A 15,057-nucleotide genomic window follows, 5' to 3' on the forward strand; every position below is an offset into this window, starting at 1 on the left:
GGACACACTGACAAAGGAGATTAATCAGAACTGGCTTTGACAAGCACTGTGGCAATTGGACAATTAAACAGACATGGGGGGGGGAAGAAAAACGACCTTGGGAGGAGGGTAGAGAAAACAGTGCAACAATAAATGAATGAGAGCCCAAAATCTCTGTAAATGTTCATTAAAACTAATAAAATTTAATTATAAAAAAAAAATGAGACCGTCTGCTTATGTGAAGATTTACAGCCTTTGAAATGCAACTCTAACATGCATGAGTTTCTAGATTGGCTACAGCTGGGTTTGAGATTTGGTTATTTTTCCAAGAATCTATAAGGAGGCCGACTGCCCGTGACTTTTTCAGGCAGAGAGGCTAATGGAGTCAGTGACTTGCCATAGCTGCTTCCTTCAATGTATCGTCTCTTTCCTCCTGGTTAGTGATTTTCCCCCCCTCCAGGTTCAATCAGATGATGATGCATCATGCCACTATTGCTAACTGTTCACACGAATCAGTAGAAACAGAATTCTGAGGAGGAAATGCAGTCTCACCCCATCACATGATCTTATGTAAAAGGAATTGTCACGTTTGGTGGTGGTGGTAGTGGTGTTAGGTGCGGCTGGCAGTTTAAAATGAGTGAATCTTTAGGGCTTTCAGAATTGGGAGTTTGTCACTTTGAATGGTGGTGGTTTCTTCTTGGATGAGATGGGTTAATTTGGACAAGTTGTATATTGCTAGTTGCCCACCAATCGATTCAGAATCATGGTGAGCCAGTGTACTTTAACAGAGTTCCATAAAGATTTTCTAGCAGCCAGGAAGTCAAAAGATGAATAACATTGGGAAAGTCAGCTGTCAGGGACCTCTCCAGAGTACTGAAGAACAACGAGTCAGTCTGGAGACTAAGGTGCAACCTGACACAGGCCATAGTTTTTGCAGTTACTTGCTATGTGTCAGAAAGCTGGACAATGACAAGGGATGATAGACAGAGAATTGATGTCTTTGGGCTGTGGTGCTGGAGAAGAGTGTTGAATATAATATACCATGTATGGCTAGAAAAAAAAAAAACCAGATTCGTTCTAGAGAGGGTGAAACCAGGGTGTTCCTTGGAGACAAGGATTCTAAGGCTTTGTCTAACATGCTTTGGGCATGTTGCTAAGAGGGACCAGTCCTTGGAGAGGGACATCATGCTTGGAAGGGTGGAGTGACAGCCCAAGAGAGGAAGACCCTCGATGAGATGGATTGATTTAGTCACTAGGGTAATCAAGAAGGGTGTGTCAGAGACAATAAGGTTGGCACAGGATAGAGCAAAGAGTTCGGGGCTATTGTACATAGAGTCACTATGAGTCACAAGAGACTCGACGGCATAACAATATTGGAAGTGTATTCCCAGGCATTTTGAAGGGATAACACAAACCATAAATCATTTGGGTGGACATTTTTCCATGTGGTTTATTGCCTTTGAAACCTACTATAAGATCAGCTCTGCATCCAAAAAGAACTACCAGAAATACAAGGTGGATTTAGAGGATGCTATCTCATGAGGGACATCATTGCCAATGTCAGGTAGATCTTGGATAAAAGCAGAAAGTACCAGAAAAATGTCTGTTTATGTTTTATTTACTATGTAAATGCATTTGACTGTGTGGATCACAGCAAATTGAGGCTAACCTTGAGAAGAATGGGAATCCCAGAACACTTGATTGTGCTCATGGAAAACCTATACTTGTATCAGGAAATAGTCATATAGACAAGGCAAAGAAACATGGCATGGTTTAGAATCCAAAAAGGAGTGTGCAACACAGACGCATTCCTTTCTTTTTTAAATAAATAAATAAATAGATAGATAGATAAATATTTTTACAAAAATTTTCGTTTTCTTACAAAATTCATATACATTGTCACATTGGATCTTTCCCATTTGCATACCTTTTCTATATGTGGAGCAGAGCATTCAGGAGGCTGGATTATATGAAGAAGAATGTGACATCAGAATTCTAGGCAATTTATCAACAACCTGCCCTATACAGATAATACAACTTTGCTTGCCAAAAGCAAGGAAGACCTGAAGCAGTTGCTGGAAAAGGTCCAGGACTGCAGTCTTCAATATTGATTGCATCTCACCATTAAGAAAGCAGATTCTTACCCTGGGCCAAGAAAACACTGAGGTTTTTTAACAATTTCATCTTGCCCGGATCCTCAGTCAACACTTTTGGCACTAGGAGTCAGGAAATAAAAAGACAAGTTGCTTTGGGAGTCTGATGTCAGGGACCTCTCCAGAGTGTTCAAAGTAGTGAGGTCAGTCTGAAGATCAAGGTTCACCTAACCCAGGCCATGGTTTTTGCAGATTTGCATGTATCTGAGAGCTGAACGATGACTAAGGATGATAGAAGAATCAATGCTTTTGAGATGTGATGCTGAAGAGTATTGAACATACCCCATTCACTGCCAAGAGGACAAACAGGTCTGCCCTGGAGAGGGTGGAGCCGACTTTCTCCTTGGGCGCATGTATTTTGAAAGTCTTGTCTCGCATGCTTTGGGTATGTTGTCTAGAGGGACTAGTCCTTGGAGAAGGGCATCATGCTTGGAAAGGTAGAAGATCGTTGCAGGAGAGGAAGACTGCATGAGATGGATTGACTTAGTGACTGGCAATGGAGGCAGGTGTGTTGGAGATAGATTGGCTCAAGGTAGGACAGGGTTCAGAGTTGTTGTTCATAGGGTCTCTATGAGTCTAGGTCTACGCAAGGGCACATAACAATAATAAGAGTCCATACTAACTGAGCAGCACATACCACCACCACCATGGGTCCTTACTTCAGTAACACAGAGTAGTTTAACCAACTCATGTAATCAATGAGCATATGCACCTGTCAATATATCTTGCTCCTTCTAGAAGGATTTACAGCCTGGGAAACCTGATGTAGGATTACTGTGAGTTAGATTCAACTCTGTGGCAGTGGATGTTTGTGAAATCATGAAATGTACTACTTTTGTTGTACTTATTCCCTGAGGAGCATGCTATGTAGTGTAAATAATATTTACTAAAGTTCTTTTTCTTTCCTTTTTAAAATTAGAGAGTCCCACGGACTGGCTGGGTGTACAGAAATGTAGAGAAGCCAGAGAGTGTATCTGATCACATGTACAGGATGGCAATTATGGCCATGGTGACCAAAGATGACCATCTTAACAAAGACCGGTAAGCTGATGGAAACTGGGGTCTCTGGGAAAAGTCCTGATGAAAGCCCTCAGCCGCTAACCTTTTGGTTAGCAGTTGAGATCTACCTGATGTACTGTGAGGGAAATAATGTGGCAGTCAGGAAATTTGGTGGCAAGGTCGTTTAAGCATTAGGCTGCTAAAGAGAAGGTTGGGTGTTCAAGAGAAAGATGTGGCAATCCCCTTCCATAAAGATTTACAGCCTTGGAGATGTTACGGGGCAGGTCTGCGCAGTCCTCCTGGGGCGTTGTAAGCCAGGAATCAACAGGACGGTGGCAAGAGGAGTTTCTGTGGGTGAGGGGTTTCCACTTGATAGGCATACCTCAGGGAGCACTGTTGACTTAACGATAAGAAGTTGGGCTGCCAACCCAAGGGTAGGCAGTTTGAATCAGCTGCTCTGTGGAAGAAAGATGGGCACTCTTCTCTCATGCTATTTACTGCCCTCCGAAAACCTGCTGGAGGGTAAGCTAAGAGTTGATTCTGACTCATTGGTACATAGCAGCACAACAAAGGTATACCTCATTTTCATGATTAAGACCTGTTTCCAGTTCTTGTGTTTTAGATTACATATGGACAAAAATGGGCCTGAATCTGGGCCAAGGGGAAGAACTGTGTATGTTGATTGCTTCAGTTGATGCAAATTGAATTTTAGTTTTTGTTTGGCAAATGTTGAGACCTTCTATAGTTTCAGAGGAAATTCATTGTGATATTAGGGATTAAGGCCTTGAAAATGTTTTCTGTCTGAAGGTTTATAGTTATAGTAGTACATTACAGTTTTTATTTATTTAACTCTTTTTATTATTGTGAATGAGGAACTCTGGCCAACTGGTAAGGAATTGCATTACCAGTTTACAGACAGGTGTTTCGAATCCTCCAGTTGCTCTTTTTAAGAAAATTGGACGATCTTCTATATAATTAACTGCCTCTGAAAACGTGCCAGATCGTCAGCTATGAGTTGGTTCTAACTCAATGGTGCATAACAACAATAATGTGAATAGTAGCACCCATTTGTGACCTTATATCTGTAAAATGTAGCTAGAAAGATATATCCTCACCCCATCCTTCATCAGTCAACACATGTTTAAAATGGTTCTTACCAAAAGTTTATTTATCAACAGTGTAACACAGTAAGTGTATCCCAAATGAACTGTATTGATCGAAAATAAGTTCTATAAAAGACCCAAATAAGTAAAGTCAGAAAATTAGCGTAGCATTCTAACTATGAAGGAAATCAGTGTTCTGGTGTAACGTTAACTCTGAAGGGTGTGCATCAGGGAAGTTACAGCACACTGAGAGACACCTTGATGGGGAATGGAAAGTGATGTTTTAGAAATTATGAGTCAGTTCTGATTGTGGCAGAAGGCTCACTTAGGGAGTCAGAGGACATCTAATACTCCATGGAAGCTGCAGAACTGAGGAGATTTGTTGGCAAATTGCACAAGATGAAAGTGGTGGTGAGTGGTGATACAGCTCAACCACGTGGTGTTTGAATTGGATGCAGGGAGACTGAAGCTGAGGAACCTGCTAGGCCTTGGGCTGCCTCGGTGACAGTGTGAATTCAGCACTCTGGTGCTCTGGCCATTTAGCTCATCACCTCGCCTTGTTATTCTTATGATAATTATCATAATCACTAACTTCATTATCACTAATTATCTGGCCATTTAGTGAATGACCAGCGTGTGCCAGGAACAAATCATCACATTCCACTTTCATGCTCACCTCATGAAGCCTTAGTAAAGGCCTTTCCCCCCCAGATGATGTAAAATGGAGGCTGATAAAATTGAACCATTGAAGAAGTTAAGTAACTTGAAGAAGGTCACGTAGATGATTAGTGGTAGTTGATGGATTCAAACCCAAATCCATCCCATTCCATTATTCTGTAATATCCTCCTTTTGATATCTAACTGGGCCATTAGAAAGATACTCAGAAAGAGGAGAAATACTTGTAAACCAAATCATTCCTTGGCTTTCTAACCAAATAGTTTAAAAAACCCAAAAACCTAATAATAAATTATTCTGTATTTGTGTATGTAGTGTTGGATATTAACTAGCAGTTTTGGTTAAAAACTGTTGTAGGCTGAAAGAATATAATTACTGTAGAAAATACTGTGTTAAAATACTATGTGAGGGTGGAGAGAGAAAAATTATATAGCTTTAACATAGTATTGAGAAGGTGCTTGTAGTACATATGACTCTGTATAATTATTTAACATTTCTTGCCTGGTTAGATGTGTACGCCTAGCCCTGGTTCACGATATGGCAGAATGCATCGTTGGGGACATAGCACCAGCAGATAACATTCCCAAAGAAGAGAAACATAGGCGAGAAAAGGTTAGTGTTGACTAATGACTGACAAAGGCCACCAGCAAAATCAGTGGCTTAAGAAAAGCAGAATTCATTAGACTTATTAAGAAAAATGTCACCATGACAGAGGCTTAGTGGTGGCTTAGGAATGGGAAGGACAGGGAGGATATTTATATCGTTTCAGAATCTGAGCTGAAGAGGGATCTTAGGAAATGGGTAACTAACTGATTTCGATTGAGAGAGCTCAAGACATGATCTTGTTGGGCTGGTGGGAATAGTGAGTTTTATGATTTTAATGACTAAGCTAATTTATATGGCTTACCATTCTATCTTCCAGAAGCAGGAATTTCCTAGAATACACAACTATTTCATTTTTGCCTCTTGCAACTTTAACACAAGGACAAAGATTGAGATTGATTTCTTTTCTCATTAGTATATACAAATAGATCATATTCCTCAGAATGGAGGAAAGAGCTGAAAGGTAGTGAATTTATAGGGATTTACCTGACTAGTAAAGCCAGATGGCTACCAACCCTTTGTCAGTTTTTCACACTGGGACGGCTTGAGTGTTAGTATAATGCTCAAGTGATGCCTCTGGTATTTCACGTACCAGTAGGCTTACCCATGGTAAATCGGCTTTAGCAAGTCTTCCACACTGAGACTTCTGGGAAGACATCTTAGGGGACAGTTTGTTTAGTGATGTACAGAGGGCCAGGAAGGGTAAGGGAGCCCCTCAGTGAGATTAATCAGCACAATAGCAGGGACAAGGACTTGAACATATGCTTTGGAGGATGGCAGAATTGGGCATTTTGTTAAGCATAGGGTAGCCAGGGTCAGAGTTGGCAATACCTGTTATCAGATCCTCTGTGTGAGAAAGATGGACAGTCTCCTCCCCTGCGTTACACTGCCTCTGAAAACCCGCTGGAGAGTATGTGATGAGTTGGTTCCAACTTAAGGGCACCTCCCAACAAAAACTACTATAGAGGATGAAGCTTAAAGGCAAGGATGGTGAAATTCCTCTCACATGTTTGGGACTTGTTATCAGGAGGGGCTGGTCTTTGAGGGTGGGGAACAAAACACAACAAAACAAAAAATCCAGAGGCATGCTGAGGAAAGTAGAGGGTCAGAGAAAGAGAGGAAGACCCTCTACAAGATGGATTGACCTGGTGACTGGAGTGGGTTTGAGCATGGCAGAGATTGAGAGGATAACACCGCATGGGGCAGGGCTCAAATCTGTTGTTTGTAGAGTCGTTATGGATCGAAGTCAACTCAGTGACACTTGTCAATAGCTAAGTCAACTCGATGGCACATACCATCAGAGGAATAAGCCAGAACTTTCTGAACAAGAACCAAAGGTGATAGAAAGGGACTTAACCGCTGGAGATAAGAACACGCCTGCTACTGCCCAGGGAAGAGCTGGGCCCTAGCTGGTGGGGAAGGCCAGGGACCTGAACAGTCAAACCCAGGGAGCGTGATGGTCTTCCTGGACTTTATCTTGGCTCAGATGAAAACCCTTCCTGGACACATTAAACTGCCTTGCTACCTACTCCTGCTGATTCATAGGGTAATAAATGTCACCATTAAGAGATAAAATAAACAGCTTAAAAGCTGGAATTTCTTCAACAGAAAAGCGTAAGACTTGGATATGGCTAATGTTCCATTGCTTTTTGTGCTTTTGGGAGTTTGAAAGAGGATGGCCTGGGAAGTGAATGATTGTTTATGCAGATGGTCGTATTTGTCTTAAATGATGTATTCAGAAAATAAGAACCAGGAAGCATCATTTGCCCAGAGGCTAACTGACTAGATGATCAAGACATCAAACTGAAGTGGAAAAATACTTGATAAACCCTGAGGCTGACAGTTTTGGAGGGGAAAAGGTATTTAAAGATAAAGGATGGAGAGGAAAAATTCAGGAAGGAGGCTAAAGCACTACCTGTAGACTAGTCCCTCCCTAAGCATGACAGAGTCAGCTTCATAATATAATTTGAGTTGATAAATGCCATTTAATTGGGAATATCTGGATCTGGTATATACTCATATTCATATCGCTATGCTAGGGAAAGTGGAGGGGTCAGAGAAAGAAAGGACAGTGTGGATATTATCAAACAGTATCACTAATATCACACGTAAGTAAAACCCTGCTGAAAATCATTTAAAAAATGACTAGAACAGGACATCAAAAGAGAAATACAAGCCGGGTTTAGAAGAGGCCATAGGGGCATTATTGCCATTATCAGATGGATCTTGGCTGAAAGTAGAGAGTACCAGAGGAATGTCTTGTCTGTATTTCATTGACTATGCAAAGGCATTTGACTGTATGGATCACAACAAGTGATGGCTAACCTGGAAAAGAATGAGAACTCCAGAACACCTGATTATGCTTATGCAAAACCCCATATTTGGATCAGGAAGCAGAACAGAGCAAGGAAACACTGCATGCTTCAAAATCAGGAAAGGAGTGCATCAGAAATGTGTCGTATTTCCATACCTCTTCAGTCTATATGCAAAGCATCATTTGGGATGCTGGACTTTATAAGGAGGAGTGTGGCAGCAGGATTGGAGGAAGACTCATCAACAACCTATGTTATGAAGATGAAATAAACTTTGACAAGCATCAAAACTAAGGAGGACCTCAGTTGTTTGCTGCAGAAGGACAAAGAATGTAGTCTTCAATGTGAATTAAAGCTCAACTTCTAGAAGACAAAAGATTATCACTTCTGGACCAATTGGCAGCATGATGATAAATGGAGAAGAGATTGAGATTATTAACAGTTTGAGCTTATGTGGGTTCCCAATCGATACTCTTGGCACCAGCAGTCAGGAAATCAAAAGACAAATTGCTTTTGCAAAATCTGCTGTCAGTCGCCTCTCCAGAGTGCTGAAAAGCAACAGTGTAAGTCTAGAGACTACAGTATGCCTGATCCAGGTCATCATCTTTACACTTACTTGCTATTTATCAGAGAGCTGGTAGTGACCAAAGATAACAAGAAAAATTGATGCCTTTAAGTTGTGGTGCCGGAGAAGACTATTGAACATTCCATGGACTGCCAAGAAAACAAGCAGGTCTGTCCTGGAGAGGGTGAAGCCACGCTACCCCTTGGAGACAAAGTTTGAGACTCTATCTTCCATACTTTGGCCATGTTACCAGGAGGAACCAGCCCTTGGAGAAAGACATGATTCTTGGAAGAGTAGAGGGACAGTGCAGGAGAGGAAGGCCCAGATGAGATGAATTGACACAGTAACTGGAGTAATGAGGATAGGTGTCTCAGAAGCAGTGAGATTGGCTCAGGATAGAGTAAGTTTCAGTGTTGTTGTGCATAGGGTCACTGAGTCAGAGTTGACTTAACAGCACGTAATAACAGCATCAGGATCTGGCATATACTCATATTAATACATATGTGAGTTGTACTCAGTGACAGTTAACAACATCAAGATCTAGTGTGATGGAATTTAAGGCAAGAATACAGATTATGTTCCTTTGTAAAGGGAGAAATTATGTTGTAGTGACAGATGCTATTGCTTTGCAAAGGAACATAGGCAACATCATGACTGATGGAGAAAAGATTTAAGCTGTCAATGAATTCATCTTACTTGGATCCACAACCAGCACCTCTGGCACCAACAGTTAAGAAATTAGAAGATAATGCATTAGGGAAATCTGTTGTTAAGAACTTCTCCAAAGTACTATGTAGCAGTGATGTTAGTTTAAGGACTAAGGTGCACCTGATACAAGCCATAGCCCTTTTGACTACTTGCCATATATATGAAAGTTGAATGGTGAATAAGGATGACAGAATAATGACCAATGCCTTTGAGCTGTGGTGTTGGAGAAGAGAAATATCTGGTGGACTGACAAAAGAAAAAAAAATTGTCTTCGAGAAGGTGCAGCCAAAGTGCTTCTTGGAGGCAGAGATGTCAAAACTTTATCTCACATGCGTTCAGCATATTGCTAGGAGAGAGACATCAGACATAGAATGGTGGAGGATTAGTGAAAGAAAAGAAGACCCTCAGCCCGATGGATTGGCACAGTCAGTACCTGCAAGCAGTGGGTTCAGGTTTATTGTTCACAGATTCCCTGTGAGTCATACTTGACTCTGTACTACCTGACCACAGTTAATAATAGTTAATAAACATCAATTTGGAATTTAAAATATCTTGGAGAATGTGTAACTATCTTGAAGAAGGATGACAAAGCTTTGTCTCACATACTGTGGACATATTGTGAGGAGAGGCTAATCCTTGGAAAAGGACAGTCATGCTGGGAAAGGTGGAGGGTCTGGGAAAGAGAGGAAGGCCCTCAACCAGATGGATTGACACAGTGACTGTACCATTGGGCTCAAATATATCAGAGATGAGATGAAATATGTAGGAGATGATGAGGACGGTGCCGGATAAGGCAAGAATCAGGTCTGTTGTTCAGAGGGCTGCCAGGAGTCCAACTCCACTTGACAGCACCTAACAACAGTAGTCAAGGATTAGGATCACTGGATCTTTCTTCTGTGGAACCTCTGAGCTGATGAACCACTTGTCTTTCACTTAGTGCCTGAGTGTTTTAATATTATATCACCAGGGCTCTTTTTATATACATAAACCATTACAACAATCTTACTAGGCCAGTGATGTTAATAACCTCATTTTCCAGATGAAAAGCCATGAACAGCAGAGAATTAACTTTCAGAGGGTTCCACAGTGAATAGCTGGCAGAGTAGGGTTTCAAAGAAAATCAAGATCAGTATTTTGTGCTTAACTACTATGTACTACAGTATCTTCATCAGTGAAGAGAGAAGGGCGGGTGTTACTTTACAGATACTTGTCACAGAGCTGGCACAGGGCATCTGCCGAAGCTTCATTTGGCTCACTACTTCTGGCAAATTCTTGACGTGCTTTACTAACAGAGGAAGTTGTTAGGGAAAGTGTCACTAAATCTTTCCTTGAACAACAAGATGAGACCCAGGAAGGAGGGATGTGGAGCTGAGGTGGAGGACAACTCAAGGCCAGGAAAACCCCGCACTTCAGTGATGTAGATTTCAGAGAGATCTTTTTAGAAAGGAATGACTTCTTTGGCATATGGCACAAAAGTGTTATTAACAACGGCAGCTTCAACAGCTCCTAACAGTCAAATTGGAACTGACTCTCAGCTGACCCTGCAGCAGGGTCTTAGTTGGTCAGTTCCACAGGAGGTTGTGGCATCTTTCTCCTGCAGATCTGCTGGTGCTTTCAGACCACCGGAGAGGCACCACTTTGGGGTTAGCGGCTCAACTCCTTGCGGGCTGGGCCACCAGAACTCCCTCCTGGTAAACAGGTCTCCAAAGTATGATTTTGATTATCACAAATATCATCACTGAGTTTCTCACTGCTTTAGAGTCACTGACAGTTTCTGGTGATCCTCCATTGAGGTTATGAAGGCTAAAAGTTTTCACAGGAGCAGACTGCCTCGTCCTTCTCCCTCAAAGTGCTTAGTGGCTTTGAACCACTAGCCTTTTAGCTAGCAGTGTAATGCACGGTACCACCAGTGTTCCTCATCAGTGAACGTTGTGTATCATAGAGTTGGAACTGACCCAGAGCTGACCTGCGAACTAGTTTTCAGAAACAGTAGATTGCACAGGAAGAGACTGCCCATCCTTCTCCCGTGGAGCAGCTCGTGGATTCGAACTGCAAGCCAATAAACTTAAAATAATATTTTTATTTCTGATAATGGAAGCAATAAATATTGATTGTATGACGTAGTAGAAAGAGCAAATCACTCAATCTCACAGTTCAATTTTTTTTCTTGCGTGCATATATCTAATAATATACACCCAGGCATATACCAAGTAAGAGTATGTAACCAACCTCAAACAATAACACCTTTTAAAAAAACAAAGCCAGAGTTAGTTCTCCTGCTTAGGGTAGCAATGTGGCATAATTTTAGAATACTGAAGTCCCACAGCAGGCAGTTAAAAGAATTCAGGGCAAATGGAGGAAAATTAATACATTTTCTTGAGGGGAATAAAAAAAAAGATACATGAAAGGACTGGAAATTGACATGACCCTGAATGCCAAAGTTTGTTACATGTGCATCCAGCCTGGTAAGAGGATTTTGAGCTGCTGGTCTGATCTTCAAATGTGGAGTTAACATGAAGCCAGAAGGATGAAGCCCAGAGGTCTTGCTGATCTAAGTGTGAACAGATGTTAGGAAGCAGTAATATAGTCTTGACCCAAGACTGAGAAGAGTCTGCTCAACTTCAGAAGAGAACAACAACATTTTACATCATTGTTCGATTTTTGAACAGAAAAGGTGGTTTTAGTCAATGAGAAATTTATTAATATCTATATAACTAGGTATGATTTCCAAAATGCCAGTTTGGAGATAAAAGTAACGTTGATTCCCACCTATTATTGCAGCTCTCCTATCAGGTTTCAAAAGCTGTGAATATTTACAGAAACAAGTGCCTCATCTCCTGTGAGCAGCAGGTACATTCGAGCCACTGACCTTTCAGTTAACAGCCTAACACATTACATGTCAAGGCCCCTTAAAGATGAGACTTAAAAGTGAATCTTACTTGAATATAGTAATCCGTACGGAATATAATAACTAGAAGGAGCAAGTGGTGTCCATTTAAATCTTGGTCAGATCATGCATACATCACTAAGTTCAGTCTTGACTATATCATTTTAAAATTACTAAAATAATCTCTTAATCCTTGTCAGAGCAAGAGTTTGTGATTGTTATTTTTTAACATTTTTATTTTTTATTGGTTTGCACAAGTTTATATTTTAAAAATCTAGATTTTGGTATGCCTGTATATTCATGTTTATCTGTTTATTGCTTTTATATAAAAAGCATGAACAAATTTCTATTTCTAGAATAGTGTAGAGAAAGGTTGTTGTTTGTTGTTATGTGCCATTGAGTCATTTGAAACTCATAGCGACCCTTTGTACAAGAGCCCTAAACTCCGTTCTATCCTGTGCCAGCCTAGCCATCTCAGATGCACTCATTCCCACCACACCAGTGACAGAATCAATCCATCTCATGGGAGCTCTTCCTCTCCTTCACTGCCCCTCTACTCTACCAAACATGATGTCCCTCTCCAAGGACCAGTCCCTCCTTGCAACATGCCCAAAGTATGTCAGACGAAGCTTCAGAATCCTTCCGGCTTCACCTTCTCCAGGACAAACCTGTTTGTTCTCCTAGCAGTCCATGAAATACTCAACACTCTACACTCTTCTCCAGCACCACAGCTCAAAGGCATCAATTCTCTTTCTATCACCCCTATTCACTGTTCAACTCTCTGATGCATTGTACATAATTGCAAAGACTATAGCCTGGATCAGGCGTACCTTAGTCTCCAGCCTGACGTTTGTTGCTCTTCAGTACTCTTGAGAGGTCCCTCACAGCTGACTTTCCCAATGCAGTTCGTCTCTTGATTTCCTGGCTGCTGTTACCAAGAGTGTTGACTGTGGAGCCAAGTAAACTAAAACTGTTAACTATCTCAGTCTCTTCACCATCCATACTGATGCTGCCAGTTGGCCCAGTGGTGAGAATCTTTGTTTTCTTGATGTTGAGCTTCAATCTGTATTGAAGGCTGCAGTGTCTGACCTTCTGCAGCAAGCGCTTCAGGTCCTCCTCAGTTTCAGCAAGCAGGGTTGTGTCATCTGCATAACACAGGTTGTAGAGAAAGGTAATTAATTTATAAAGAAATCTCTAATTTGTGAAAAAGGAAACAACCCTCAAATATATTTTCTGTTATTAAAAAGAAATAAGAATTCAGGTACAAAATTCATTATATCTACCATTAAAAGTATGTTTGACAATCCAGTAATGATAGTAAACACTTAAGATGCTCACCTGAAGCATGGGTATTGCTCCAAGTAGTTTATATGTGTAACTTAAATAATGCTCAGGAAACTCTCCTATGTTTTGTAGCTGAAGAAACTAAGACAGAGAGACTTAAGTACTTGCTCAGTATTATGCAGCAACCAGTACATTGCAGAGTGAGAATTTGAACCACATGTTCCTTGATACTAAGAACAGATTATTAGTACTCGAAAGTGTGATGTGCTCTGGAAATTATTGTATTCTCTTTCTGTTTTCCATTACAGTGGTAAATTCACACATGTATGTACATGCACATACACATCTACATTTATATTCTCGTTGCTTCTCCCTAACTCCCTATTGCATAGGAGACTTTTATGTGATCCAAACCCAGGTTCTGATAGCTGTGTTCTTTTCAAGAAGTCTAACCTTTGTGGTTACTATATTAAAGAATTGAAGCAAAGCAAATTAAAAGGTATAAGATGAAGGGAGCTCTAGTAGTTTATTCCATGGTAAATGCTGCTAATCCAAAGGCTGTACGTCTCCAGCAGCTCAAATCCACCAGCGGCTCCATGGGAGAAAAATAGCAATCTCTTATAATTTACAGCCTTAAAAACCTGATAGAGGGTTGTTGTGAGTTAGAACCCACTCCTTGGCGGTGAGTGAATTTGAGGATGACCATCAGTTACAGACTTTATGTCCTAACAAAGTGAAATTTTAGATGGATATTTATTTATGCATTATTTACTGTGTGAAGGCATTTGACAGAGGCCTCTGTGTGGATCATAACAAGTTATGGCTAATACTGAAAATAATGGGAATCCCAGAGCATGTAATTGTTCTCATGCGAAACCTGTGCCTAAACCAGGGGGCTGTTAAGCAAACAGAGCAGGGAAGTACTACATGATTTTATTTTTTCTCCATACCTGTTCAGTTGGTATGCTGAGCAAATGATTCATGAAGCTGCCCTCTGTGACATGGAATGTGACATCAAGATCACAGGAGACTCATCAGTAACCTGTGCTATGCAGATGACACAGCCTTGCTTGCTGAAAATAAGGAGGACTTGAAGTACTTGTTTCAGAAGATCCAAGAATACAGCCTTCAATATAGATTGCAAATAAATGTCAAGAAGATAAAGATTCTTACCACTAGGCCAATAGTCAAAATCAGGATAGAAGGAGAAAAGATTGAAACTGTCAACAACTTCCTCTTACTTGGATCCACAGTTATCATCCTTGGTACCAGAGACAGATTGCAAATCCAGAGACAGATGGTATTTGGAAAGTCTGCAGTTAGGGACCAAATTTTTGAAGAGGAATGATGTCAGTTTGAGGACTAGTGCATCAGATTTAGGCCTTGGCCTTTCCAGTTACCTGCTATGCATCTGAGAGCTGGACAGTGAATAAGGATGACAGAAGAAAAATTATTTTTGAGTTTTGATGTTGGTGAAGAACACAGAACATCCCATGGACAGCCAAAAAGAACAAACAAGTAAGTCTTGGAGAGGGTGCAGCCAGGGTACTCTTTTTTTTTCACCTTTGGGCATGTTGCTAGGAGAGTCTATTCCTTGGAGAGCGACTTCATGCTAGGAAAGGTGGAAAGTCGGCCAAGGAGAGGAAGACTCTCGCCCAAGTAGATTGACATGGTGACTGCTGCACTGGGCTCGAATGTGTTAGGAAGGCTTAGGATGTCATAGGATAGGACAAGGTTCAGATCTTTTGTTAATAGGGTCACTATAGGTTGTGCTTGACTTGATGACAC

The 15,057-nt window shown here is 41.0% G+C and overlaps 1 protein-coding gene across 1 annotated transcript in view; it reads left to right on the forward strand.

Annotated features, from left to right (window-relative positions):
- The window catches only part of HDDC2 (HD domain containing 2), a 41,623-nt gene that overhangs the window by 1,884 nt on the left and 24,682 nt on the right, over positions 1 to 15,057 (forward strand). Inside the window, exons 2-3 of the mRNA XM_006878979.1 lie at positions 3,052 to 3,173; positions 5,420 to 5,522. Coding sequence (XP_006879041.1) covers positions 3,052 to 3,173; positions 5,420 to 5,522 — 225 coding nt within the window. The remainder of the gene's footprint in view (positions 1 to 3,051; positions 3,174 to 5,419; positions 5,523 to 15,057) is intronic.

Source organism: Elephantulus edwardii, unplaced genomic scaffold, assembly GCF_000299155.1.
Source record: "Elephantulus edwardii isolate Elephantulus edwardi_28Jun2011 unplaced genomic scaffold, EleEdw1.0 scaffold00002, whole genome shotgun sequence".
Taxonomy (NCBI): Eukaryota; Metazoa; Chordata; class Mammalia; order Macroscelidea; family Macroscelididae; genus Elephantulus; species Elephantulus edwardii.